Here is a 25,989-nt window from a genome sequence, read left to right on the forward strand (position 1 = left end):
AAGGTAGTCGTCTACCACAGATGTGGAGGAGCGTTAGAAAACGATGACACCCTTGCGACAAGTGCTTTCTTTTCACTGGGACTCAGCACACGAGCGCTACAGGCTGCCTCTTCTACCGCTATAACAGGTAACACACCTTATTAATAAGAATACATCCATTTCGGGATATCTCACTAGCAAATGCCGCATACCAGTCATCGAGAAGTTGCAGGGTGTTCAATGTGCCAGGTTTTTGCAGGGTGTGGAACTATTGGTGCACGTACAATCAGCACAGGCACATCGTGTTATACATAACGACTCGGGCTTCGAGCTTCGATCGTGGATTATCTTTCAGCCAAGGGGAACGAAGCATCCACCTTATTAAGCGAATAAAGTATTTCCCGATCTCGGCTGTGCCTGCAATAGATCGTATAGCGTTTAGGTTGGGTTGGTCGGTGTACACGGTACCGTCCATATCACTGTATCACTGATCACAGTACGTGAAGATTGTGCGTGCAAATTGGGTCGAACAAAATCAATCCGGCAAATGAGTGGCGGTACGATGATATCAGGTATATGATGTAGATATTATTACAATCCAGTAAGTGTGAATGCGCAATGGGAAAATCAACCATCTTAAGTGTGAGATTGGAAGGAAAGACGAGTGGCTGAGACCGGAATATCCCCATCGAAAGATGATCATCCGAGGAGGTAATAGATCCCTATCCAAAAGCAGAAGCAAGGATGATACTATTCCAAAAATCGGAACAGTGGTTGCACACGTTCGCGTCTTCGAAGGTTCGCACATCGCGGACCTCGTCCTGATGACATGATGGTAACCGTGGCCGAATCAATTCAATCAACACGAATCAACACGGGATCCGGCGTGATGGACGGGGATGCCAATGTGAGTTTAATAAGATGGCGAGGGAATAAGCCAGAGTTGCCCAATCCTCGACGGGGGTTGTGACTTAACGCCACTTGTTGAAGCGGAGCATGACATGATAGCAGAGCAGTGTTCCCGATCATGCTGGTTACCATGGGACGGAAGGAGGGATCTGTATGGAGATTGCAAGGAGTCTTCTCTCCTCTCCCAACCCGCCACTCCTCCCAACAAGGAACCCTTCCAGTCGATCCGAAATCCATCGCCAAGTGTACGCCCATGCCACCCACCACGGAGGCCACCTTCACGAAGTTCCTCACCTCAGTTCGCAACTCGAACCACTTGGTGTTATCTCGAGGAGTGTCAGATGGAAGTGGGAAGTTTCACCCTTAAACCCAACTTCACCATTGTACAACATGGATCAGCGCTGATTCAGTGATCGATACGACATTCACAGTCACATACCGCCTCAACGTGCTTCGGCAGCGCAATTGAAGGGCAGGAAGAACTCTTCTCCTGTCACGGTACCATAGAAGGATCACAGTCGTTGAAATGATCTGGAGGGCAGCCGTTACGCGGTTTCACCTGAATGAGAAGGAGCGTGCTGAGGGCATTGCACAACGAGACACACGAGTGCGACCGACCCGGGTTCGCCAGAGTGAAGTAATTCGTGGGGCGATTAGAAAGCATGGGTGTGTGGAGTTGCACTGATATGGTGAATGAAAAATCGCTGTCAAAGTAATGTGAATTGTAAGGCAGGAAGACGTAAGGTGCACGAGTATCGCGAGTGGGTGTCGCCACAACGAAGTCTTATATATGAGACTGCTTGGAGGAATCCGCGTCCTTCACAAAGGAAACGACAATAGCAGGTGGCAGACGTTGTGTCTACAAATATATCAGTTAACTTGCCAACAGAACGAAAGAAAAGGGCTAACCGGCTCCTTCCCACCCCCACCGTCGCCCCCTTTGTCCACATTCCCATCCTCATCCACCCCCACCTTCTCGTCTCCTCCAGCACAATCACACCGACATTCGCAACTATTCCCATCCACATCATTAACATTCCTCCCTTCTAATACAACAACGCTTGGACTAGGTCTTCTTATTCTCGACAACGGGTGCAGATTAGCGTTGCCACCGCCGTGCCCGTTCCCAGCTCCATTGCTGTACCTGACACCATTCCGTAATCCCGATTCTTGCAAGTGAGCAGATTCGGAAAGTGGACCAAAGCAGGGAAATATCGATCTTTTCTTTCGTCGTCTGTCATGAAGAGCCACGCCCATAAATGTCAATCTCAAAACCTCAGCGAGAGAATATAGAGCATAAAACTCACCGATAAAAGATCCATCCTCCGAGCCCAACCCCGAAGAACAACAAAATAATTCCAACACCAAATAAAGCCATCTGAGCGTTCATATTATTATTATTGACGGTCCCCGAACCTGTTCCATCGGGTGAATGAGGAGGGAGCATACAATTTGACTGGACAGTGCAGTCCTTGGAACCATCCTGGCGGCGCTCGAGTGCAGAGCTGCGAGTAGGGGGTCGAGCATAGGATTGCAATTGAGGGGATTGGGAAAAGATAGGTATGGGTGGTTTGGAAGGTGTGAGTGGGAGTTGCATGCCTCAATGATGTGATGTGATTTGGAAGAGGAGTTGAAGACTTGGGGGTTTTGATAGCCTGTCTATCAATGTACAACGATGGTTGGTATCGGGTGTCAAACGGCGAGCGGGGGAAAGGGGGGATGCAAAGGCTTTATAAGGGGGATAAGAATCTGTATGTGAAGTGCGGCACGAGTCAAGGAAGCGGCGGGTTCGTCAGAACACTGAAAGAACGAATTGAAATCAGGGAAAGAAGCTTCTTAAGGATGATTGTCACATTGAATTCAAAATATTGGACAGCGAGTTGTTAAGCGCAGAAGTTGCTCTGACGCTGACCGTCTCTCCTATGTCGTGAAGTTTGAAAAGGAGAAGAAGGACACCTGTTATGCCTGTCGGCGTATCACAGGTCCAGGTCCAGGTCGAAAGTTGACTCTTACCCTCACTGATTGTATTGCAGCCAGAACCTAGATCTTGGGGAATAGAGATCTTATATCAGAGCCAAGTTAAGAAACGACAGTGGTTGTCAAGTTCAAGGCCGCAGACCTGGAAGCAAGCCATGGAGTGAGAAAGGAACACTGGCACACGTGGGAAGGAGAGGTATGTATGTAGACTTTGAGGTTTCAGAGATGACAGGAGTAACAAGTAGAGAGACAAACTTTGCCAAGTGTGATGAGAACCCCCAACGAATCTCACCCATTATGCAGGCGCCCAGCAATATGTTCTGTCAGTGCTTCGATTTCCGTATGTCCATTCGGTGGAAGTTGGCTGATACCCAAATGGAGAAAATATTTCGGGATCGAAATTGGACTGAATTCATTGGCTGATCTGCTGATCATTGTTGAATCGCTCTACAAATTGCCGTATTTCTGGACATCCTCTGATTAGCTATATATTGTCCCCCTTCCAGCCCGTGCACACACAGGGCTTTCGTCATACTGGTGATTCGATTGGAAGGATATGGCAAGCTTCTCGCGGATGAGTGCTTACATAATAAATTCTTACCGTTTTCATAATTCCTGGCAAACTCCGTAATTCAAAAACCGTGTCAGTGCCGAAGCAGGGAAATGAATGGTGCTAAGAGATCTAGAAAAATTCATGTATCCTTCATGCAAGCAGAGTGTAGTGTCGCGCCGACGTACTTGCAAACTATATGTAACAACAATGCACATATATATTTAAGGACGCGGGACGAGACGGAAAGGGTTTCAGCTTTTTCCTCCCACCGGCCCCGTTGCGTATCCAGCATTAATCGTTGACGGTTGAGGAACGAGCCACACAAGATTGTTAACCCTACACTGGACCCCCACTTGGCGCAGTTTTCGCAATTAAGAGTCTTCCGACGCTTCCGAAAGATCAGACCGTGAATCTCTTCGACGGTTTGGACAAGGAGTCGCCCTTGCTCTTTGTGCCTCGTGTTCGTTCTACGAAGGATCGCATGTGTTCATCCAATCACGAAAACGAATCGAAACATTGACCAACAGGCATAGAAACAAATGACTGAGACGAAGAAAAAAATATACGTGTTCAAACGAAGGGTAATCAGATAGAGGCGTATTCAAGCAACTCCCAATATTCATCCAAGTCCTCGATACCATCATATGGCATCTCAACATTCCATTCTGCACCCTCTATAATCGAACATCGTTCCAATCGGGGGGGGATACATCGCAAAATCCCCGTATGTGACAGCTATGTGCGGCGAGGCTCTCCACTGAGCACACGGACGATACACTGCTGGATCGGGAAATGCAGCTATCACATGCAGTGCTGGGGACTGAACTCGTACTAGGCACTGTACTCAATTCTGACAATGAAGGAAGAAGACCAGCGACGCTCGACTCCATTGCGGAGACAAGTCGATCGCAGAGCCTACGATGAGCCAGCAAAGTGTACGAAATTTGTGGGACCCCATATTCCAATTTCATGATCGGCGAGGAAGTAGGGAAACGGCGCGGTGGATACCGTTCCCGTTGTTTGATTCGAAGCGCATCGGTTGCCCGGGTAGGTTTGATTAAGAAAGAGAAACTGAATTTGAATGTGGAAAGTCCCTTCAGAAGTTCAGAAGACGCGGTAGTAGTGGATCTGACGTTCCGGCGACGGCGACGGCGATCAGACAGCCTCTTTGAACGAAGTCCTGAAGCGTTGGTGGTGAGAGCCACAGCAGCATGCATAGCGGGTCGACGGCGGCGAGTTTGGCAATAAGCCACACGCATTCGTTTCCAATCACGACCAAAGACATAATCAATATCGCCAATCTCATCGATCTCATCGATCTCGTCTCTATAAACGTGCGTGATTGGACGTTTCATGGCGCCACCACCAGGAGTGCTGGAGGCCGCAAGGCAGACCTTCGGCTATGATGGGAGAAAAACATGAGTTTACGAATAAAAAAAAGAGGAGTGTACTTACCATGTACCAATCGAGGTCGAGGTAAAAGGATGGCAGATCATCCTCGTAAGCCCAGGCATTGGGAGTAATGTACGACATGACGAGATGTACAGAGGCTTAATGTGAAGTTGAGAGTGCAGAAGGTTGGGGAATGTAATTCCAGCCCTCACCTACACTTTATACCTTTCGATACGCATATTTCAGTCCAGATAGAAATTTGTGATTTGGTCCGCCTCAAGGCAGTCAAAATCAGAATATATGATGTCGATGCAATCGAATGAGTGATATCCGACGATACTGATAAGAAGAAACCCAGGATCCATAGGAGCAGCAGCATAGCAAACGCATGGTAGATAGGGAGACCCAGTGCACATCATTATACTGACACTAACGCACACTGATCGGCAAGCCCCGTGACAGATTTCGAACTGGACTATGAAAAGCAGTAAACCGAACGGTCCAGACTAACCAATCCACTAGTCACAACGTAAATGTCTGAGTCACAAGCCACTGGATACCCAGCAGGACCCACCCAAGGAATCTAAATGTTGGTCACGGAATTACGGGACGAAGTCCGAGACACAGCGGAGAATGTAGCAAATAAGTGGAGTTGTCGGCACACGAAAGCGACCGGGATCGGTCAAAGCGGTAGTGATCTGGATTTGGACGGGCAGGCCGCTCAAGCGATGCAGCGGAACTGGGTCATTCCGATAGGGCCATGGTGCCGGAAGCCAGGCTGGGGACTCGACGGTCGCAAGACTCCGCACAGTTTTATAAATGGATATGGATAGATCGATTTATCGGCCACACGAGCTCGAACCAAAACACAATCCCAGGAGAACCCCTCCACTGAAGCGAATAGAAGAGATGTAAAGATGTCAAACGGTTAACAATAGAGATACAAGGAGCGAAGACCCCCAAGATATAACGCAGCAGTGTAGTGTAAGGAGATTTCCCGAAGACCAAGAGCGGCGAAGAACGGAAAACAGCAGAACATGTACAGATGGCACAAAGGTAAGTTCAATGAAGCTTGACCCCCCGCATATGTTCCGGGATCCGAATACGAAGGATAACCTTCTCTTTCTCCACGTTCGCGTCAATTGTTGATTTGTTCGGCTCCGGTTGCCGACCTGGACGCTGCAGACCAATAACTCCGCAAAGACGAGGGACGGAGGTGGGACGGCGATACGGAAGTCCTCCGTAAATCCTCCGAGATCGCACCGGGGCCATAACGGCAGCGACGGTGGAAGTAGAACGAAAAGGGCTAACTCCAAAGAGATTGTATGACCGAGCATTGGCTTTCGCGGCATTTCTGCGAACGACTAAACGTGCGCTCATGGAAGGGGATACACGAAGGCGAATTTTGAGAGGTCCTTCCACCGGTTTCAATGGTGTTTCCTCAGACTCCCCTCCTAGACGAGGATGTTTGCGTCGTTTCACGTCGAAGTTTGGGGTGTACCCATCTAGGAATGGGTGCGGAGTCGTCGTTTGCTTTGTAGGTATAGCCGGAGGAGAAATGGGCCCCCGGGTTGTTGCCTTCAACCCAGTGGTGTGATCACTGTTCATTTCGTCGAAGTGGTGCTTTTCACGGTGCAATGTCTAAAGAGAGAGCCGAAGGTGAGTGGATTCGCTACAATGGGTCATAAAATTTATGCACCTGTGAAGCGCACAGGGTGTCTAGGTAGCATGCCTCGCTCTGGACGTGGGTACAATACGGGTGCATGATAAAATCCTGGACGGCTGTGTAGTGCATAAATCTTGGATTTTTTCACTAGAAGAAAGGGTAGGAGGAAATGATCTTAGGCGAGGGACGATAGCTGAAGCAGGTTTTATAGTGTTCGATGCAATGAAACAGTCAGGATTCACACGAAGCCAATCGCCATCACAATTTGTTGCAAGTTCATCCTCACTGGGCCTCGGCCGACCGATTCATTCCGTAAAGTGGCTTCCCAACCGCAGGATTCCTGCTTCTCGAAACGAAGGGTGTCAATGGCAGCGACTGCTTGAATCATCAGATCTATAAAGTGAATCGTTCTTCGTTCGGCGAATCCCGAATGCTTTGGCCCCCTTACGCCGAAAATGCGAGTGCGTATGCTGTGGTTGTTTGTACTCAGGACTGCTGGATAATCCACTGGAGTATGGATAGGAAGGCACCTAGAGTGGCCATCACTCGAACAAGTGCTGATAAGCAATGAATAATGGGATATCCTAACGGTACAGCAGTTGGACACCAGACAAGTCTTCAGTCCTCATGCGTCTGGTGTATCATGAGAGTCGACGATTATGATGGCGCCCTTGTACGCAGATGAATCCTATGTAGTGGAAATTAACGTCGTCTTCGATAAAGTTAGTGCTCGCCTCAGTGCGTGGACCCTATGGGCGGTTGATCACATCTTTCCTCGCCGATTGCTCCATTGTTCTGAGCGCGCGCGTCGGCCATAACTTCAACAGCTGCGCCTTCACAATCCTCCAAGCAAATACTCCATTCATTCTCTGAATTGTGTCGATTTGACCCATCAGGCCCTCCTAGTACAGGTGCACAGGACTTAATTTCGCGTATCCTTTATGGAATACTTTGTCGCACCCTTTGAGCTTATTCAGTCGCAGTCCAGGCCCCTTGTGGTAATGGCGAGATAAGGACTTGCAGGACATACACGTGGGCCTCATGATGTAACTAGCCTTCTCCTCAGCGCCCCAATTACGACGTGAACTCATGTTGAGGGCGTGGGTCTCAATTATCTGACGACATCACTGTGCTGGTGATTCACTGCACTTAGCAGCGACTAGTCATGGGACTCGCCTCCCTCGTTCCTTTCCAGATTTGGATATCACCACCCTGAGGTTCTGGACCTTTGGCCCCTACGTACCATTGCTCACAGGGAGGTAATCCACAACAGCACCATCCCTAGTGGGCTACCCGATTAACCCCCTTCATCCGGGACTTCATTCGGTCCCAAAGCTTAGGTCATTGCGACTCGGTGGATACCGGCGACTGCAGGAAGAGATGGTAAAGGGTGAATGGCACCGGCGGATGGCGGTCGGAGAGCTGGCAAAGCATTAACGCGGCCATGTACTGATTTTGTACAGTGTAATCCATTGTACGCTCCGTCATATGCCAACGGGCACAGATACGGAGTTAAAAATGTTACACACACACGCACACACACACTCAACAGGGTACATTCTCATTCGGCCACGCCACCGTGGCACACCGCCTGTACTGTTATGGACTTTTCTTGTGCGAGTTTGAACAAAGACCCCCCTTACGGGGATTACTCATCCCCATACTATACTACATCGGCCACCCCGGGTCGATGCCCGCGAAACAGAATAATGGACCCAGATGCGATCGCTGCGTTGCATGAAATCGTTAATGCGCAAGTGCTCTTCTGGGTTGTCATTGCGTTCGATCCCTCACGCATGCCTCACGCCCACATCCACATGACCACCGCTGTACTGCGTACATTAATGATGAGCCGACTGTGGGCATCACGCGGTTTTTTGTTTCTCAACGTGTTGGCTATTTCCGGCGGTCTTCTGTCTTCTCTGTTGGGGCAGAGTCATGTCCGCTGGCCCAAGCCGGGCCTAGAGGACCGAAACATTGGCGCGAACTAAACTCGGGCCCCAAAGCAGACCATGATATTTGGTCACACAGATCCAAACGTGCATCATAGCTCTGATCCGTATATATAGTGGTGAATCAGCACCCACACGAACCCCATGTCTTGCGTTGAATGTTTCATGTAGGACTTTCCAGGGGCAACAATAGATAGGTATGTACTCTAAAACTGCAGCAACAGCAATTTCGTTGATCCCGCATCGTCTATGTAATGCCATGGGGTGTGTTTGCATTACACTTTACGCGCTCAAACAGTTTGAAATAACAACACAAAAAGCTGCAAACCAGAAACGGTCTACTGTTCGCTTACCCAATGCCAAAACACTATTGGCCGCGATTAAGGGAGACACTCAGCATTCATAATAATCATTCCACCGACAAAACGTCTTCTCTCAGCCCTGAATCTCATGGGACCCAAGCATGTACCAGTATTGATACATTCCGCATGGCATTCATCAAGGCTGGACCCTTATTTCTCGCTTTCCTGGGACGGGGACAGTAACATACGCGCCACACCACGCCTGTTCTTGCCGCTTGCAGTGCACACGGAGATATGCGTTGGATTGGATAGGGTGTATCTGGTCGTTCCGGCGGCATCAAGAGCGAGTAGACGCCAGGGTGTGGTGAAAGCAGTTTGAGAAAAATGACGATGATGGTCGAAAGGCCACTCATTATCTTAGCTGGACACTACACGGCTTATACCGGTCGTGCGGACCCCGCTGCTTATTACATGCGCAAGGAGGGTCGTAGGCGGAGTGGCGGCGTGGCGCAACCTGGGCCTGACAACCGCTGAATTCATCATTCCATAACTGGTCACAATGAGAGAAGTTAATTCCCAAAAAGGCAACTATGTTGATCCCCTCGACGCTTCTCGCGAGGGGGGTGCTTTTGTTCACTCCTGTTTTCCTTGGTTTCGTTGCGTCGAGATCACAGGATCGAAAGTCTCTGATCCATCTGTTACTATGACTCGGGTGTCGTCATTCATCAACGCGGGCACACGACGACTCTACGCACTTGAACGCACTTGAACGCAATCTGCCATCGATCGGGGATTCGGTAGCGGAAGTGCTTAGCGGCATCAGCTCAAGCCCGCCACAAAGCTTAGCCTTCCTTTTTGGAACCTCACCGACATGAATTGGAATTACTAGCGGCCTGCAACGGAGAAGCAACGTTGGCGAGGCCATCCTGCAGAATAAGAAGACCAGGCTGAGATGCAAGTAAGGTACAATGAATTATGAAACGTCCAGGGGCGCCTGCACAAAAGGTAAACTTGGCCTGATGTCAAGACGTAATGAAACCCAGCGGGGAAACTATCGGACATCAAGCGTACTTCCCCTCACTGCATTCTGAGTTGAGCCAGCGGGGATGGATGCGATAGCTTGAGCCTCCGCCAGTTGTGAATGAAGCCTCTGAAACCGGCCGACAGCGGCCCGAACCGCCCAAGCCATTGACGTGTAATGTAAATTGTACTCCACGCTTCCGGCCCAACACCCATAATCTCGTTCAACGACGAAGGACAGAAAAAGAACAGGACAAATTCTGCCAACAATAGCGATCGTCTGAAACTTGATAAGTGGTCACTTTTGAATAACCCAGCCCTAGGCCCTTACCTCGATTCCTCCTTATGTTCTCCCGGCACTGGCAATCTATGCTCGTCGTGGCTCAGTGTACTGATGACAGGAATGTGACATGATGTATCGTATCGGAACGAATGCGTTGAGCGTGTACACGAGAAGGACAGGGAAGGAAGTGGGAACCTGGGAGGGGGAGGCATCGCCGTGAGAAGTGCTGGCCATGGTCGTGTGTATATACGGATAATAAGAGGAGCCAGGGAAACAGTGGTGTTTTTCAGGGACAGGGGACGGCGTGATCATCCGATAAGCCGAAGGAGTGAGGAGATAGGGTGAACGGAGAAGTTGTGAAATGTGGTATGGAGACCGCAAAAAATTGTACTATGCACTATATGTCTACAGTCCTTTTGCGCATGCAAAGAATGAAAGCAGTGGAAAAAAAAATGAAAGACTTCCGAGATCTTACCGAGGCGGAGGCGGGGGTTGTTGGAGTTGTTGCTCTGAATGATATTGATACCCCTGTTGGCGGGGTGGATATGGAAGGTGTTGTACGTGTTGGTGCTGAAGGGGGGATTGTGGTGTATAGGTACGCGACTGCGGCGCGTAATGATGTAGCGTCGTCGTATTCTGGCTTTCGTCCGAACGAATAGGGACATTGCCACCAGTCCCAATCCCCGATCCCGAAGACAAAGTGTTATCTTCGTACAATGGCCGTTGCTGTTGTTGTTCGCTATACACGGAATAAGGGTAGAAGACGGGGGAATGTGCAACTTGCGGCAAGGGCGTTTCACGCACGGGAGTGGCCAGCACAGGAGAAGCGCGTGACAAATTTCCCATGCTGGTCCTTCGGATACTCGCCAGGTCATGGGCAGTGTATATAGATGGGTCAGGGGCTGAGTATCGCGTGGGGGTTGCATTACTGCTGTTCATGCCACCCACATAATTACTACTTATCCGCGAGTGCTGTTGCCCCTGCTGGTCTGGATCATGCCCGTGTGTTGCGAAGCTTGTTGGATCGTAAGCGTTATGGTGCGGGTAAGAAGGGTCGCTAGTCGCGGACCCAGGCGGGAAAGATGAAAATGCAGGCGAGGAAGGCGTCCTTACGGAAAGCGCTTGTTGCCGTTGGAGTGCTCCACTCCCGGTAGATGAGCCTGATAATGACGGGGATGTCGTGTTGGGGCCTGCTTGGCTCGTGCTGGCAGTATCAACACTACCGTACCGGTGATAGTATGGGTCAGAGATCAGCCAGAGGTCGCCGCGGCCGGCCAGAAAAAAAATGGGGAGAATCACGTACGTCAACACATGCTGCTCAGGAGCGTCATTTGGCTGTGATCTCGACTTTGTCTTTGCTTTACGCTCATCTTTCCATATACAATCGATACCCAATCGAGAACATCTAACGCAAAGTTTTTCGATTGACCCCTGTCCACTCCCAGAAGACTGGGTCATGTCCGATTGAATCACGGTGCACCGAACCTAGGCATGAAACAGCTCAATCATTCGACACCCCACGGAAACACACGGAGGCCTGGACGTACCTTTCGTTTACGGCAGGCTACACATGCCTGCGACGATCTAACGCCTACGGGTCCAGAATAAGCAAATGATGAGGGGCGCATCCCTAAATGATCATGAGACATGACCCCCGAGGTTGGTGATTGGTAATGGTAAGGCGGAATGTCAACCCGGGTATTGGGATGTGAGGGTTCATAGAAGTGGCTGCTTCGCTGGTTCGAAACGTCAGAAGCATAGTCGTGCAGGTGCGAATGGGACGGGTATGGCATCGTTGATGTGTGAGCGTCGGAAGTTGTGTATGGAGGCTGTGGTAGTGATGCCTGATTAGGCTGTCCCCCTCCTGTCGAAGTCCACTGGCTGTTACTGCTATGGTATGAATGTGATCGTGTCTGGCTGTCCACGTAGCCGTGGAGGTGTGGTTGAGCAGCAACCTGTCCAATTCTGGGGCCTGCGGCAGAGGACGACGAGCGAGGAAGTTGTTAGATTATCGATAGCTTGGGAAGGAGAACAAATGTGTCATTACCATATTGATGAGTTGGAGAGGGGAACGAAGGCTGGAGGGGGGAATCTCCTGGGTTAGGCGCTGACTGGCGGCGCGATAAGTGTTCCATGGCACCGGGGAGAGAGGGGACTGCGACTGTGCCAGCAAAGTGTCGTGTGCGAGACCTCGGGTCGTCTAAGTCATCCCGCGCAGATGGGTAGTCGTCGTCGGGGATATTGGAGGAATGATTCATCCGGCGCTGAACGGTCGGGACGGGGGATTTGAAGGAGACAAGGGGAGCGAGCGCGAAATTTGGGGTGAGTTATTATATTCATCGACAGAGGTATCCCAAAGACCAGAACTGATTGAATGGAATATTCAGTCGTCCTCGAAGCGTCACATCAATTTCCCTTTGGTGCGTAAACATGCGTTTTCCTGACATTTTTCTCTTCTTTGGTGTGTTGAAGCCTGTGCATAAAGGGAATAAACATAGAGAAATGCCGCAACTAAAATCTGATTCGTTTCTCTGCTTTTCAGGATCCATGTCTCTTCTGAGCCCAAGGGTTCTCAATCAGAAGGAGAGAACCCATCTGATGAGACAAAGACTCTGTCGTCATGTTGTCCACACCTCCAGCAGTGCCTAATTCTTCTTCAAGGCGTGCCAGCAGAGGGGGCTTGAAGAATTGATGTATAATATTTCAACTCACGTAGATCATATGTGTATCATGTGCAATCAGAAGCCGAATAGGGGCAACAGCATCCAGATCATGCTCTGGAAAACCAAGGTTAACAGCATGCCTTGCCGCGCGCGCCGTAGTCGGTTTGCTAAAATCTACCCACCCATGGGAAAAAGAGGGCCAGGTCAAAAGAGGACCTTGCTGCAGTTGGGATGGCCCGTAACAAGTATATGTACAGGGGCGGGGAACCTAGATTTAATGATGGTTATAGGTTCGGCGGCTAGCTCATTCATTAATCGTCCTGCCCCTCATAAATCCTGATCGTGTCCCCTTCTGGGCCGCTAGTCACTTGAAACGCTTCACCGCGTTCCTCTTCTTTCACTCGTCCCGTTTTCTTCTTCCTCCCCTTTCTCTCGGTCTCGATCACCTTCATGTCGCCGTCATCGCCATCGCTTGGGGATGATGAATCGGAAGATTCCGATGGCGACTCGGACCCTTCCTGTCCACGCCTTCGCTGCTCAAACACTCCCAAACCAAGCATCTGCCCCAAATGGAAATAATCAGCGAAAAATCCCGGGAGTACAAAGGTGAATGGGAAAAAAGCGAAGAAGATCAGATATTAAATTAGTTTAGGAGGATGCCGTTCACACAAACTGTCATATTATGCATATTCTGTTTTGTGTTGGGAGAGTTGCAATCGGCAATCCACCTACCATTTCAATATATCGGCCCTGTTCATCTTCTCCGTCCTCAATATTGGCAGTTGCGGGATCCAAATCCTCGTTCGCTTGATGAATTTGTGGAAGAAATGCTTGGACACGCTTTAGCACTGAAGGAGCGAAAGTAAAATAAGTAAAAAAAAGGAATTAATCTGTTCATAATAAGCTAAGCGCTGAAAGCTTGGTGGACCGGGAGAGGGCGCTTAAGCCATGCAATGACTCCTTTTTCTCGGAACAGTGCAAAAGGCTGGATGCCCGCTTGCGGGCATCGCTATAGGGGATACCATGATGCGATCTTACTTACGCGCAGTGGGTGGATCTACTCGGTAAGGTGCGCGGCCATCGCTAGTTGGAAAAGACGGGGCGCCGTCTGCACGTCGATTTGTATCACTGATGGGATGATCTAAGGCCGCCTGAGAAGCGAACAAACGTTCTATGCCATCGGCGTGCACAACAATAAGCGGGTAGGCTTGAGAGTTAACGAGGAGTAAAACCCCTCTCCACCATCACCCCTTTAGCACACGTTCCCAGAATTCTCTTTTCCCACCATTTTGGTTTTTCGTGTTTTTTTTTTTTTTTTCTATTCTTTTGCCGAACGTGGGAATGGCTGTAGGGGAGAAGGAGGGCAAAGGGGTAAACTTGCCTAATCGCTCGCGTCTCTCGTCTTGGGTCTCCACCTCTAGGTAACCTGCTGTCTTGTTGTGTGGCTGGGAGGTCATGATGATGGTTTGGGGTACCGCCGATTCAGTCGCGAACGCAGACTGCCATATGCATGCACGAGAATCAAATTCTGAGCCTCACGACTTTCGCAGTCGAGACCACGAAAAATTATGTAAAAGTGATCAATCAGATCCCAGCTGACAAAGGCTCGATATTATCCTCAAGAAGTGGAAGGATACAGTTTGGGTGAGAATTTCCTCATATACATTGCAACGTGGAGCACATATGAAACCCGATTTAGCCAAAATCAACCACAGACAGACAGACACTGGTATTTCCAGGCTTATTCGTCATCGGATTCGGCCTCTTCAAGCCACTGTGATGGGAACCGATTAAATTATTCAAGTTCGAAAATCGCATTTCAGCACACACCTTCAAGAATGGGTCGCTCGCCTTGCGGACCTTTTTGCTTGTGTCCCGGTCAACGTACTTTTTACTCACATGAGTACCCCATTGCTTGATGAAGTCTTCCTCCAGGATATCGGCCTGGTACAAGACCATAAGAATCTTGGGGATCAAGGGAATGAGCTCCGGCTGGTCAGCGCCGACGAAGCGCTCAATACCCCCCATGAGGGCCTTCTGGTGTTTTTCAGATGTTACCATCTGCTCGCCACGAACATACATCAGTGCGTGCCGCCCCATCTCACGCAACCTGAACTCCTTACCTTCTTAAACAGGGGTGCGAATTTCTCCAACTCCTTAACCACATCATCGGTAAATAGCTTTTGAGCAATGATTTGCACTGCCTTGCTCTTCCTTTCAACGCCGAGCTCCTCCGCCTTCTTGTAGAAGCCCACGGCGCTGCCATCGCGATTCTCCTCAACCCACTTGCCAAGGATCGAGTAAGGACTGTCAGGGTCTTCACCTTCACTTTCTTCTTCGCCGAGTGTTAAGCCAGCAACTGACGCTTCCAGTGTCTTCTGGCGGGCACGAACAGCGCCAGCAGATGTATCAAGGGACCAATCGTTCTCGTCGACTTTGACTTGATCAGCGGTTGGAAGTACGGCGGCTTCGGCCCTGAGCTTCTTGGTAAATTCATCATCCGACCCACCCTCTTCATCGGGGCTTCCATTCCCTCCGGTAGCACCGCCATTCGATGCGGTGGCGTGCGTGCCTTTGGTCTTTTTAGCCTTTTTGGGAGGATTGCGAAGGATGTAACTGGCAAGTTTGTGACGCATGTCAATACCCGTGTGTTGACCACATGCTTTGCAATCACGAATAATGTCTTCGTTCTTGGTAAGCACAAGATCCGTCTCAGGATTTTTGCAAGATGCACAAAGGACAAATTTGTCGATGAAGACATCCAAAAGCTCGCGGAGCCTGTCAGCTTGATGAGCACCGTTCACGATATAGCGATCGTTCTTCTCATCGCAAGACGTTTGAGCGCCCAGCTCAGAACCAAAGAATTTCGTAGTATCTAAGATGGGGGAAATGAGCATGTAGTGGAACCGGATTACTAAGCGCTCGGCAACCCACAGGTTGGGGGGCGACTGAGAGCCCTGGAGACGTCCGACATATTGGGAATGACAGTTTTAATACCGTTACCCTTCCCTTCGATCTTGGTCAGAAGGGATGGCATTTTGTATCGGTAGAACTTGTCCTGTTGACAATGTCAACCAGGACTCCTATTAGCGACCATCCATGTACCTACATCAACGTCGCGACGAATGTTCACAATCTTAGCCATCGTTAATAAGGTCTACTATAGTTCAACGCTGATAAAGGCCCAGATCAATCGCGATCCTGCTCATCAGGACGTCCTAGCGGCTTACGGGACAACGCCGACACTCTGCTCGTAGATTTGTTTGGCAATAAAAGCATGAAATTCCTCAAGCGTATCACTCTGTCGAGGAGGTGAAGTGCAAAGGTAGTGCGACAGATTGGATGACTGATAGTGATTAAGTCTTGTGTTTCTGTGCGGACCGTTTGCAACGTTGTACGAGTGTGTGAGTTTGACCTTTATAGTTCAACGGGAGCAAATGTGGTTACTGTAAGTCACGAGCCAATGCAATGTAAAACCGGCCGTCGTCAGCAGTGCAACAGCAGTGCGTTCGGCGTATCATTCAACAGAAAGGTAAAGAATCCTGAATTAGCCCCAAGGCCTCCTCTACTGACTGAGCATCAAAGCATTGGCCTACCCCTTCGATTTCAACACATCCGACGCCCAAACTCTGCTCTTGCGGTCAGCGTGCAACCAATGAACATGAGGTGATATTTTACCGTAATCTCAGCTCTGTCTACCTTCACTGCAGAATTCTTTAAATAAACCAAATGTGTAATGAAGGCTGATACGGGATATGAAGTTTCTCGCATTGGCATTTGCGGATTTGGTGATTGGCAGAAATTTAGTTGCTTTGAAATTGCTCTAGATATAAACGGGAATATCAGAACTCGGTCCAGGGAACGGTAAGAATGATCATTTGTACCGAATATAATCAGTAGCCGTGAATCCATCGGTCTCACGATCGTTCTTGCCGTTGACTGAGAATAGAGACATTGAGGACCAACATCGGCTAGGAATTTGAAAGTGTGGTCAACCTACGGAGGAGAACTTTGGCCCGCAGGGTATGGGAGTTAGCTATTGCAGGTCCCACACCTCTTAACGCCAGACATGGAATGATACTGCGAAGAAAATGGAAAGGTCATTATGTGCAGCATCTGGAACCCATCGCCAACCTCGTGAATAGGGAGCCACAGGAATAGACTAGGGTGAACCTCGAATTTAAGTTCTTGAGGAATTGAGGATTGGGTAGTGGGTATACTTCCTGGCCATACTGATTGATGTAGAATATCCCTAGTTATTTTCATGAAGATGGGGCAGAACTACCAGGTACATCGGAAGTGCCTTACGCTCTATAGGAGAGTCCAACGGATCATATTGATGATCCTCCAGTTTTGCGTAGTTGATATTGGAGAGTGCGCTGCACTGTTCTCACCCATTGCATCCTCGGGGACATCCCCAGACTCGACATCTTCAGATACGCCCCCGGGATAATGAATTCGAGACGTCGAAATTGAGATCGGTGCCATATGTGGTGCCACCAAACTGGTTGGAGGGTGAGATATTTCACATTGACCCACCAGGGTCCCTCCATTCTTCAGCTTTGCCGCAATAGTAACAGTATGATTTGTCACTAGAACAGGCAGTACATCTGCCTGGATGCGTAACATGTCACACGCATAGGGGGAATTGGGGGGCCCTATCGTACCTTGCTTCCAGTGATAGACGACATCAAAAAGATCGCAGAGGGAATAGACCGAAAGAAAAGATGTGCCCCTGTCAAGAAAAAGTTTCCAATGCTAGCATTGCGAAAGGAAAACTGCTTGTTGGCGCGCTTTAAAACTTCCCCATCGAAATACACAAGAAAGCCTTCTTTGCAATCAGATAAACTGCGAGGTAGCTACTTGTACGGTTTAAATACCTCGTATGGTCTCTTTCCGATCCGAGGGAATGCCAGACCAAAGGGAGCTCCTCCCTTCAACTATATCTCGCCACGCTTCTCGAGCCACTCGCTCGGTGTATTCAAACGGGAAACGATAAGATAAAAGATGTCGTATCCTTTCAGTCGGAGAATCCGATGAAGCAGGGGGGATGAGGCGTAAAAGGCGAGAACGTATGTCACCTTTGATAGCTGCCATTAGAACGAGTTTTCACTACGTGTCTCAATAAGCCATGCCTATGGAAGGACCACCTGAATGGCGATGAGGGAAAAGCATAATCATAGTCTCTCAATAAGTCCCACCAAGAACCCGTATGATCTCACTCGAACTTCCGCCATTATCCGATACAGGAAGCACATAGCAAGCGTTCTCCCCGAAAGCCGAGCAAATTGCATTGCACCCTGTGCCACCCGAGATTATCACGTACGATAGAAATTCGCCGCTAGACATTGTCCCAGTTCCTGACAGTCCAAGGGCAGGGGGGCGTGCACTTCTTGGGGGATCGGTCCCCGAACCAAGAGCAGTTGGTGGCTGAAGTACGTCAAACACAAAAGAAGCAACACTTTGAGAACGTGTATATGGAGTGTTCGTCTCAAGATATGGTCCCCCTGGTGAAGCATCATGTAGCCCTTCCATTGGGTTGCTCATTTTTTGGAAGATGGTAGTGCTGTGAGGGAACGTTGAAGGAGACACCTGCTTGGGGAGGGATTGAATTACGGACTTAATATCGGTGTTTAATCCTTATACCGAGCGATAGGTCCACAAACCTTCTAAGCGCGTCAGTCGTCAACCACCTTGAGCACCGTCATGAGCCAGTGTTTGTCGTACTGTTGTATGTATCTCTTGCGTGTTTGAGACATTTTATCCTCATTAGAAATGATACTTCTCCGCAGTTCCGTCGCGCCGGTCGCACTCGTACGAACCGCTTCTCCTCGAGAGTGAGCGAGAAGCTGTAGCAGACTTGTTACAGTATCTTGAAAGTTAGTATTTCCTCCCAAGGCTCTTCTTAACGAGAAATTTATGCATCATGTGCCTTGCTCATCAACGCACACGCTTAGATCGCGCAACAACCAACTTTTTCACTGGTGCTCCCCTTTCAGCTCTTACCATACTTTCGTTCTCCGACAATGTGGATCTCCAGAGGAGCGCAGCGCTTGCTTTTGCGGAAATCACTGAACGTGAAGTCCAACAAGTTGGCCGTGACACTCTTGACCCGATACTCTTCCTCCTAAGCAGTCACGACACAGAAGTTCAGCGTGCGGCTAGCGCTGCTTTGGGAAATTTGGCCGTTAATCGTATGCCTTCCTTCCCTTGCTAAGGAAGCTGTTCTAAGATCCTATATTAGCTGAGAACAAGCTGCTGATTGTTCGACTTGGTGGTCTTGAACCCCTCATACGACAAATGCTAAGCCCGAACGTTGAAGTACAATGCAATGCGGTGGGCTGCATCACAAATCTGGCCACGCATGACGAAAATAAGACGAAGATAGCTAAATCTGGAGCATTAGTGCCATTGACCCGCATGGCGAGGTCGAACGATCTTCGGGTGCAGCGGAATGCTACAGGAGCACTGTTGAATATGACCCATTCCGGTATGCTCATTAAGCACCAGGAACAATCCATTGTATGCCTCACCATTTCGACCAGACGAGAACCGCCAACAGCTTGTTGCTGCAGGTGCTATACCCGTTTTGGTAAACTTGCTTAAGTCCTCCGACACGGATGTTCAGTATTACTGCACCACCGCTTTGAGCAACATAGCTGTGGATGCACAGAATCGCAAACGCCTGTCCTCTAGCGAGCCCAAACTCGTTCATAGTTTGGTGGCCCTCATGGACAGCCCCAGTCTCAAGGTGCAATGTCAGGCTGCTCTTGCCCTCCGCAATCTCGCAAGCGATGGTGAGCCTCAAAGCTTATGTGCCCGTGGGTAGCTGCTATATATGTTTCGCTGTTCAGAGAAGTATCAAGTTGACATCGTTAAGGCCGACGGTCTACAACCACTCCTCCGCTTGCTTAATTCGACCTATTTGCCTCTCATCCTTTCTGCCGCCGCGTGCGTGCGGAACGTCTCTATTCACCCTCATAATGAGAGTCCGATAATAGAAGCTGGTTTCCTCAACCCCCTCATCGATTTGCTGTCATTTGAAGAGAACGAGGAAGTCCAGTGCCATGCGATCTCCACACTTCGGAATTTGGCTGCAAGTTCGGAAAAGAACAAAGGCCAAATTGTGCAAGCTGGTGCTGTACAGAAGATCAAGGATCTTGTGTTAACGATTCCTTTGAATGTGCAGAGTGAGATGACGGCATGTGTCGCCGTTCTGGCCTTGAGCGGTAAGGCCTCCTTGTCTAGCCAGTGTTTCCTTGGCTTATGCGGTGCTGTTCAGAGGATTTAAAGCCCCAGTTGCTCGAGATGGGCATATTGGAAGTGCTTATTCCCTTAACCAATTCGACGAGCATTGAGGTGCAGGGTAATAGCGCTGCGGCAATTGGCAATTTGTCTTCTAAAGGTGCGCTTCTATAACTCTTTCGATGCATTCACTTGGGCTAATATTTTAATAGAGGGGCGAAGCCCTTCGGACGATTACAGCGCCTTTGTAGACGTATGGGATAAACCAGACGATGGCCTACATCACTACCTATGGCGATTCCTTAGCAGTACGGATGCTACTTTCCAGCACATAGCGGTTTGGACAATCGTCCAACTTCTTGAGTCTGATGGTAGGCTCTTTTAAGGTTAATCAAAGGATCCCTTCTCAGATTACTCTATTGGTAGATGCGGAGCTAATTCAGAATATCCGCTCATCTACCCTCCTCGCACCACATATTACTCAACTGGCGACGTCGCAATCATCGACTCCCACAGGCTCCACACTTGGGTCAAGGTCGCAGTCATTCTCAGATGATGGCGGTGATGGCGGAGCGGCGGAGATTGCTGCTTTGGCACGTCGCATCCGAGAGCTAATCGAGGACGGTGTGCATTCACCGGCCACTGAATCAAAGAGTGACACGACACCCCGCGACGAGGATCTGCGGAAAAGTGTTCGTGAGGCACTCTCTCGTCCAGGGAAAGCTGAGGAGTGATTGAGTCGAACGAACGCCAGCGTGGCATGCGGTTTCCAGGACGCAGCTGCTTCGTATTTTGCTTGACGGGATATTATGGGTGGCATCGATTATAATTATGTTGGTTTTCTTATGGAGCTTTTGAAGCTCCTTTCCAATCCTTGAAGCTTGTGCCATATATTTTGTCAACAATACCATCTGGATTGCAACCCCCAACTCACCCAAGCATGAGGTTGCTCGAAGTACGCCACACAGATGCTAAAGATTCGTCTACGTAATTCAGGTTCAGGTAACCCGGGTGTGCTTCAGGTTGGGTTTGGGGTGGCCGCATGGCCGCGGCGTTGGGCAATCGTTGATGCCGTGACTCCATCATAAGCAAATGATAGCCTAGGAAGCACGGTGAAGTATACAGTATCCACAGATGTAGCGGCTCGGGCTCCCCCGATGAGGTGCTTGCAAGCGTCTGATTGAGATTACTAGCCTATATTGCAGCGCACACCAATTCAGAGTAAAACGAGGTTCATGCTTTGCCGAAATTCGTCGCTGTAAGACCACCAGGTTGACCAAGGCTTCCCGCATGCGTGCTCGGACACGAGATTTAAGACAAGACATGGCGGGAGTTGGCCGCCAGTTCGGGGGAAAGTTGCGGAAGTGTCCCGTTAGCTTTCCCACAGTGCCAGACAAATTTTGGCCCTCGAGTCAGGAAGTTGGAATTAGGGGGGCGGGGGGAGCAAAGAGAGTGTTGGCTGTGACCGTCAGCCAGTCTGAGCCCTTTTGCCGATGGACTCGCTTAAGTTGCGAGGATCCTAGCAGAGCTTGTGGCCTCGTCCGTTTACTGTATACCTGGGTGACCATCCGTCGTGGTGCAGCCTTTTAGGCTGCGACCACGAACAATACTGACCAGATTTGAAATCCGATCCAAATATAGTCAGTTAATTGGGAGATGACCTCCTGCAGGACCAACGCAAGACGCTGCTAAATGCAGGCAGGTGACCAGCCTCAAGCTGAACGTTGATTAACGACCGGTCACTAGCTACTTCATCCATCCAAAGAGTGGGAAGGATAATTACTGCTGAGTGATTGATCTCAAGGTTGAGGCAATTGAGCATGTTGTGAGCGTTGTGTAGAGAACTTGGTTTCCAGGTGAGGTCTACAGCCTCACCTCGTCGCTACCCGCATCGGCGCGTAGTCACCGTGTCTCGGGTCGGTGACTCGACTCGTCGGACCCCTGTATAATTGTTGATCGTCCCATTGATCAATCTTCAGGTGCTGCTGCATGCCAATTTAGGGCACAAGCGCCAAGCCTGTCACGCGATGAGTCGGTAGTTTCCATCTCTATTCATTCTTGGTGTTGGGACCTCAGCAGGCGCTGTTGTTCCTCTCCAGCCGCCGCTGAACTCAGTGACGCCATCATCGGCATCGGTGACATTGATACATTGGGATAATCTCATCGCCCCCGTCCCGTCCCTTCGAATCTACCCATAACTTGTTATCCCCACAATTGCTACACATCCACATCGGTACTTGAATGGCTTCTGGGTCGTACGCTTCTGTCGCCAATACCTATCCAATCCAATGGCCAGTGCAGCCAAATAGTAATCATGACGTCTCCCTTCGGATGGCATCAACAACACCAACGTTATCTGAGATGCATAATCGTGCCTATGTTCGCGAGATGTCACCGGCCACCGACGATAATGCGCCTCGTTTGCCTCCTTCAGATCTTGCTAATGTTCGAACGATATCTGAGAACAGGTATGAATTTAATTGCTCTATTTAGCCACTTGCACTTTGGACTGAGTCCTCATTTGGCAGCTCGAAGGTGGCTGTTTCCGATCTCCCTCACACTCAACTCCTCACCCCACACAGGTCAGTAGGGTGCAGCATGTCGTATGGCCAATGGCTGCTGATTCTTGCCTTTGGCTCATAGTCCGACCACCAATTCATACTCCAGCTACCGACATCTTGCAATGGAGTCACCCGCTCCGAAGTCGTGCGTTAGGCCTCGCCACTGGAGGAAGTATACTTACTTATCATCTAGAGGCATGATTGGTGCAATTGATTCTACCCTTTCGCCTCATTCCTCCGAGTGAGCGTTGTCGTTGTCCCCAACCCGTTGCAATGCTTATCAGGCATCTATTGATGTATAGACCACGAATGACCGGTTATTCGGCGTCTCAGCTTACGCCGTCTTCAAGGTAAGAAGGAGTTTTCTTAATCAGTGCTTACTCTGAACACCATGCCACAGCCCTGTTTACGCTCAGTACAATGGTCGTCGGCATGTAATTGAGAATCCTATGTCTGAGGACAGGTTTGTGGTTCTTCTCTTCCACTTCAATTTATCCCTTATACAAGGCTCGCCAAAATAGTCCCTCTCACTCCCCACTGACCATCGGAGATAGAGATTCGCCAGTCACCTCGTTAGACACTCGTTGTGCTAATATCTCACAAGACACTGCTGGATCTGAGGTCGCTCCCGTCCCCACAACAGTGTCATCCCCAAGGGGACACTCTGATACTCCGACGCCTTTGCTTCCAGCATTCGAAGAGTCTCATGATCGTTCACGTACCCCTCGTCGAAATACACCCTTGGGATCTGCTCGTGCCTCGCAGAAGGCCTCTCGCGGCATCTCGCCTGCAGCTAGCGAAGTCCAGGATGTGGTTGACGACGTGTTCCGATTGCGCCCCCCGTCCAGGTTGTCTCAGGTTGCATCGCTGCCACTGCCATTAGGCGGCAGATCAAAGCAACCGCCTGGCCAAGCCTCCCATAACAAGCGCCCGCGGCTTGGGGATGCTAGAACGGAGGATTCAACATTGAATGAAGAGAATCCGCAATCACCTTTTGAGTACATTCGCAGCGCAAATTCTAAAACTGGCTTCCTCGTGGACTGTGAGAAGCAACCGGACGCTCAGTCATCGGATGGACAGCATGTTGTAATATTCGAAACCCCCGTGAGGGGTCGTAGACTTAAATTCGTCCGACCTACTTCTCCTGTGGAGACAGGAACCTCCCCACAACTGAAAAATTCCCCTCCAACAGCAGCCATGTCTAACCTAACTCTGCAGTGGCTGCAGTCCCCGCCCCCTGCGCCAGAAGAACATCCAAAGCCCGTCGACCCAGAAGAAAGAGAATCAAAAAGGCAACGGCGTTTGGCAGCGTTCATACACTCACAGGAGCCTCATATCTCTCCCCTCAAGCCTGTGGAAGTCGCGGGTATCGGTAGAGTAGCGGTGCATCCCGATGACATCACGGAAACGTATATTATGTCTCCGGTGAAACGCTCCTCGAAGTTTACGAAGCGGAAGGGGTCAAGGAAACACGCTGCTTCTGTATCTTCAACCCCTGCGAAACGGGTGACTGTATATGGGAAGGAGGTGTTGCAAGGTGTCGTGCCCTATGTGCCAGGCCGGAGACGCGACCTGACATTGCGGGACAACACCAGCGCTGGCGGGCGGACGCAGGATGCCGAATCCGAGGCATCCCGCATGAGACATCTGGAGTTGTTTTTCGATCGTGACACTGATGAAGATTCAGATACCACGAGTGCACCCGAATTATCCCTTCCCTTGACTCTCGGCGTCGGACTTCCAGTGAACGGTAATTTCGACCATCTGTCGAAGGCCACTCTGAATTCCGGCGATGCACGGCTGGCTATCACGTCCGTCATTCATCGCATGAAATCCCCAGCCAAGCAGAAGCCAGTTCCCTCAACGGAGCCTAGACTCCCACAAACTCCTGTTGGAAGAGCGACGAGGCGGGTCTTTGATTCGGAAGATGAGGATGATCAAAATACTCGCATTGATTGCGTCTGCGGGACAGAAAATGATTTGCCTATGGTCCAGTGTGATTCCTGCAATGGATGGTCGCATCAGGAATGTGTCAAATGGGATGAGACAGATCCCGACGCAAATTGGCATTGCTTTAAATGCCAATTACGACCCCCCCAGATCCCCACATTTGCTATGCCTAGCGATTCACCTAACCCTGCGCCAGACCTTAGTGTTAAAATCTTCAATAGTCCGTCGCTTGAGGCTTCACCATATCCCCACGCTGAGGCTTCGCATTCTTCCGACTTAGTTCCGACTACCCCTACTGGCAGAGCAGCTGGCGAGGACGATGGTTTCGACCATCGGACGTCGCACGATTCTTACCTGGCTTGTAGGCAGGTTCGTTACCATGATACCCCAAATACTAGACGCTCTGAGGACCACCGCACCTATCATTCTCCTGCTTTTACTGATTTCTTCAACATCCGATCGTCCAAGCCTCAAGACGCATTTGATATGACTGCAACTCCATCACGTACTGTCCTGGGCACTCCTTTTCGGTCCAGCCGTGGGACACGCCCGTCCACACATTCCATATTTGACACCCCTCGAACCCCCTTAGATCCTGGTAGAGCATTTGCTGATTCCCAATTTGGTCACGACAATCGCATACCTGGTCCGTCCTCGGCGACCCCAACGAAACTTCCGCTTTTCCTTTATGCTGCTCCCCCGGCTTCCGATACGAGAGATCAATTCCGTCATTCCTCCCCCCTTGCCAGTTCCGCACTTTCTGGTCGACGACGCTTAGACCCCTTCGAACCGTTACATATTGAGACTTCCGATAACTCTGACAGACAGTATGGTTCAATCTCTTCTGTTCGTTCCGAACGGAATGAATTATCATCGACGCCTTTTCCCGTGGACTCACAAGACTGTCCAGTTGCGACAGGGCTACAAGAATCGGCTCTGCGCACGAGCAATGGCAGCGATTAACCGTAGTTATGGCTCGCTATATTTTTTCGTCAACCTCATTCCCGTTGATTCCTCGCATGCAATGTTATTGCCTTCGTATCTTATTTTCTTTGTCGGGCAGACAAATGGTGTATCGATTTCTTGTTCCACTATGTGTATGTAACACAGGTCTTGAAAACTCCTAGTGCATTCTACCAAGGAAAATTAACATACAAGAAATTGAGAAAACAAACACCTGTAAAAGTATGCTAAAAATCGGCTTAACCGAGAATCGATGCAATGATGTACAAAAGTGTATATGGCATCAAGAAGGATGGGTGAGAATGCGAGGTTGAATACAATGCACTTGTTATGATAGGTCACGGATGCCTGAAGGGAAATGACTTGTAAAAGACACTGACTGAAGGCATGACCACGGATCCATCTATGTGGGAGCCTAGGGGCAGTGTCAAATGGGTGGCTGCCACGCGAATGAAAACGAATAAAAGAATAGCGTAGATTAATATAGCAGGAAAAAATCGAAGATGTGTCAAAATGCTGAAAAGAGCATGCAGTTAAGGAGCGGACAGAATTGTCCAACTTTTAGGTGCATAGA

The 25,989-nt window shown here is 49.7% G+C and overlaps 11 protein-coding genes across 11 annotated transcripts; 3 read left to right on the forward strand and 8 right to left on the reverse strand.

The window, feature by feature from the left end:
• Positions 1-1,476: 1,476 nt before the first annotated feature.
• EI90DRAFT_2556840 (uncharacterized protein) lies at positions 1,477-2,572 on the reverse strand. Its single transcript, XM_039053225.1, has 3 exons — positions 2,196-2,572; positions 1,798-2,122; positions 1,477-1,747 (listed from the first exon to the last, which is right to left on the reverse strand). Exons 1-3 carry the CDS (start codon positions 2,483-2,485, stop codon positions 1,673-1,675), a joined length of 690 nt encoding a protein of 229 aa, XP_038920428.1. The 5' UTR covers positions 2,486-2,572; the 3' UTR covers positions 1,477-1,672.
• A 1,322-nt stretch (positions 2,573-3,894) lies between these two features.
• Positions 3,895-5,293, reverse strand: EI90DRAFT_2558277 (uncharacterized protein). Its single transcript, XM_039053229.1, has 3 exons — positions 5,027-5,293; positions 4,874-4,968; positions 3,895-4,818 (listed from the first exon to the last, which is right to left on the reverse strand). Exons 1-3 carry the CDS (start codon positions 5,187-5,189, stop codon positions 4,093-4,095), a joined length of 984 nt encoding a protein of 327 aa, XP_038920429.1. The 5' UTR covers positions 5,190-5,293; the 3' UTR covers positions 3,895-4,092.
• Positions 5,294-5,872: 579 nt separating this feature from the next.
• On the reverse strand, positions 5,873-6,605 carry EI90DRAFT_3118611 (uncharacterized protein; the record flags this gene model as incomplete). The annotated part of the gene is made up of 2 exons (XM_039063120.1): positions 5,873-6,451; positions 6,510-6,605. 2 exons carry the CDS (start codon positions 6,603-6,605, stop codon positions 5,873-5,875), a joined length of 675 nt encoding a protein of 224 aa, XP_038920430.1.
• An 853-nt stretch (positions 6,606-7,458) lies between these two features.
• EI90DRAFT_3041941 (uncharacterized protein) lies at positions 7,459-8,788 on the forward strand. Its single transcript, XM_039059142.1, has 4 exons — positions 7,459-7,522; positions 7,630-7,735; positions 7,812-8,625; positions 8,727-8,788. Exon 3 carries the CDS (start codon positions 7,871-7,873, stop codon positions 8,465-8,467), a length of 597 nt encoding a protein of 198 aa, XP_038920431.1. The 5' UTR covers positions 7,459-7,522; positions 7,630-7,735; positions 7,812-7,870; the 3' UTR covers positions 8,468-8,625; positions 8,727-8,788.
• A 674-nt stretch (positions 8,789-9,462) lies between these two features.
• Positions 9,463-11,763, reverse strand: EI90DRAFT_2557775 (uncharacterized protein). Its single transcript, XM_039053228.1, has 3 exons — positions 10,509-11,763; positions 10,082-10,228; positions 9,463-10,010 (listed from the first exon to the last, which is right to left on the reverse strand). The coding sequence occupies exons 1-3, from the start codon at positions 11,489-11,491 to the stop codon at positions 9,782-9,784; spliced, it is 1,359 nt and encodes a 452-aa protein (XP_038920432.1). The 5' UTR covers positions 11,492-11,763; the 3' UTR covers positions 9,463-9,781.
• Positions 11,491-12,698, reverse strand: EI90DRAFT_2557596 (uncharacterized protein). Its single transcript, XM_039053227.1, has 2 exons — positions 12,081-12,698; positions 11,491-12,005 (listed from the first exon to the last, which is right to left on the reverse strand). The coding sequence occupies exons 1-2, from the start codon at positions 12,289-12,291 to the stop codon at positions 11,539-11,541; spliced, it is 678 nt and encodes a 225-aa protein (XP_038920433.1). The 5' UTR covers positions 12,292-12,698; the 3' UTR covers positions 11,491-11,538.
• A 224-nt stretch (positions 12,699-12,922) lies between these two features.
• On the reverse strand, positions 12,923-14,467 carry EI90DRAFT_3041951 (uncharacterized protein). Its single transcript, XM_039059143.1, has 4 exons — positions 14,078-14,467; positions 13,739-13,867; positions 13,429-13,544; positions 12,923-13,256 (listed from the first exon to the last, which is right to left on the reverse strand). The coding sequence occupies exons 1-4, from the start codon at positions 14,151-14,153 to the stop codon at positions 13,008-13,010; spliced, it is 570 nt and encodes a 189-aa protein (XP_038920434.1). The 5' UTR covers positions 14,154-14,467; the 3' UTR covers positions 12,923-13,007.
• EI90DRAFT_2909237 (eukaryotic translation initiation factor 5) lies at positions 14,438-15,841 on the reverse strand (the record flags this gene model as incomplete). The annotated part of the gene is made up of 5 exons (XM_039054367.1): positions 14,438-14,470; positions 14,527-14,757; positions 14,820-15,571; positions 15,631-15,754; positions 15,806-15,841. 5 exons carry the CDS (start codon positions 15,839-15,841, stop codon positions 14,438-14,440), a joined length of 1,176 nt encoding a protein of 391 aa, XP_038920435.1.
• A 376-nt stretch (positions 15,842-16,217) lies between these two features.
• Positions 16,218-18,231, reverse strand: EI90DRAFT_2909100 (UPF0052-domain-containing protein; the record flags this gene model as incomplete). Its single annotated transcript, XM_039054362.1, has 10 exons — positions 16,218-16,325; positions 16,375-16,519; positions 16,581-16,635; positions 16,697-16,776; positions 16,831-16,948; positions 17,005-17,080; positions 17,137-17,310; positions 17,364-17,524; positions 17,577-17,786; positions 17,898-18,231. The coding sequence occupies 10 exons, from the start codon at positions 18,229-18,231 to the stop codon at positions 16,218-16,220; spliced, it is 1,461 nt and encodes a 486-aa protein (XP_038920436.1).
• Positions 18,232-18,402: 171 nt separating this feature from the next.
• On the forward strand, positions 18,403-20,822 carry EI90DRAFT_3279630 (vacuolar protein 8; the record flags this gene model as incomplete). The annotated part of the gene is made up of 9 exons (XM_039066693.1): positions 18,403-18,427; positions 18,489-18,575; positions 18,654-18,890; positions 18,941-19,186; positions 19,242-19,493; positions 19,551-19,925; positions 19,979-20,101; positions 20,154-20,312; positions 20,368-20,822. 9 exons carry the CDS (start codon positions 18,403-18,405, stop codon positions 20,673-20,675), a joined length of 1,812 nt encoding a protein of 603 aa, XP_038920437.1. The 3' UTR covers positions 20,676-20,822.
• Positions 20,823-21,979: 1,157 nt separating this feature from the next.
• Positions 21,980-25,772, forward strand: EI90DRAFT_2558665 (uncharacterized protein). Its single transcript, XM_039053230.1, has 6 exons — positions 21,980-22,409; positions 22,470-22,523; positions 22,585-22,743; positions 22,805-22,852; positions 22,903-22,965; positions 23,024-25,772. Exons 1-6 carry the CDS (start codon positions 22,183-22,185, stop codon positions 25,413-25,415), a joined length of 2,943 nt encoding a protein of 980 aa, XP_038920438.1. The 5' UTR covers positions 21,980-22,182; the 3' UTR covers positions 25,416-25,772.
• Positions 25,773-25,989: the final 217 nt, after the last annotated feature.

This window comes from Cantharellus anzutake (assembly GCF_015039405.1).
Source record: "Cantharellus anzutake strain C23 chromosome Unknown EI90scaffold_8, whole genome shotgun sequence".
Taxonomy (NCBI): Eukaryota; Fungi; Basidiomycota; class Agaricomycetes; order Cantharellales; family Hydnaceae; genus Cantharellus; species Cantharellus anzutake.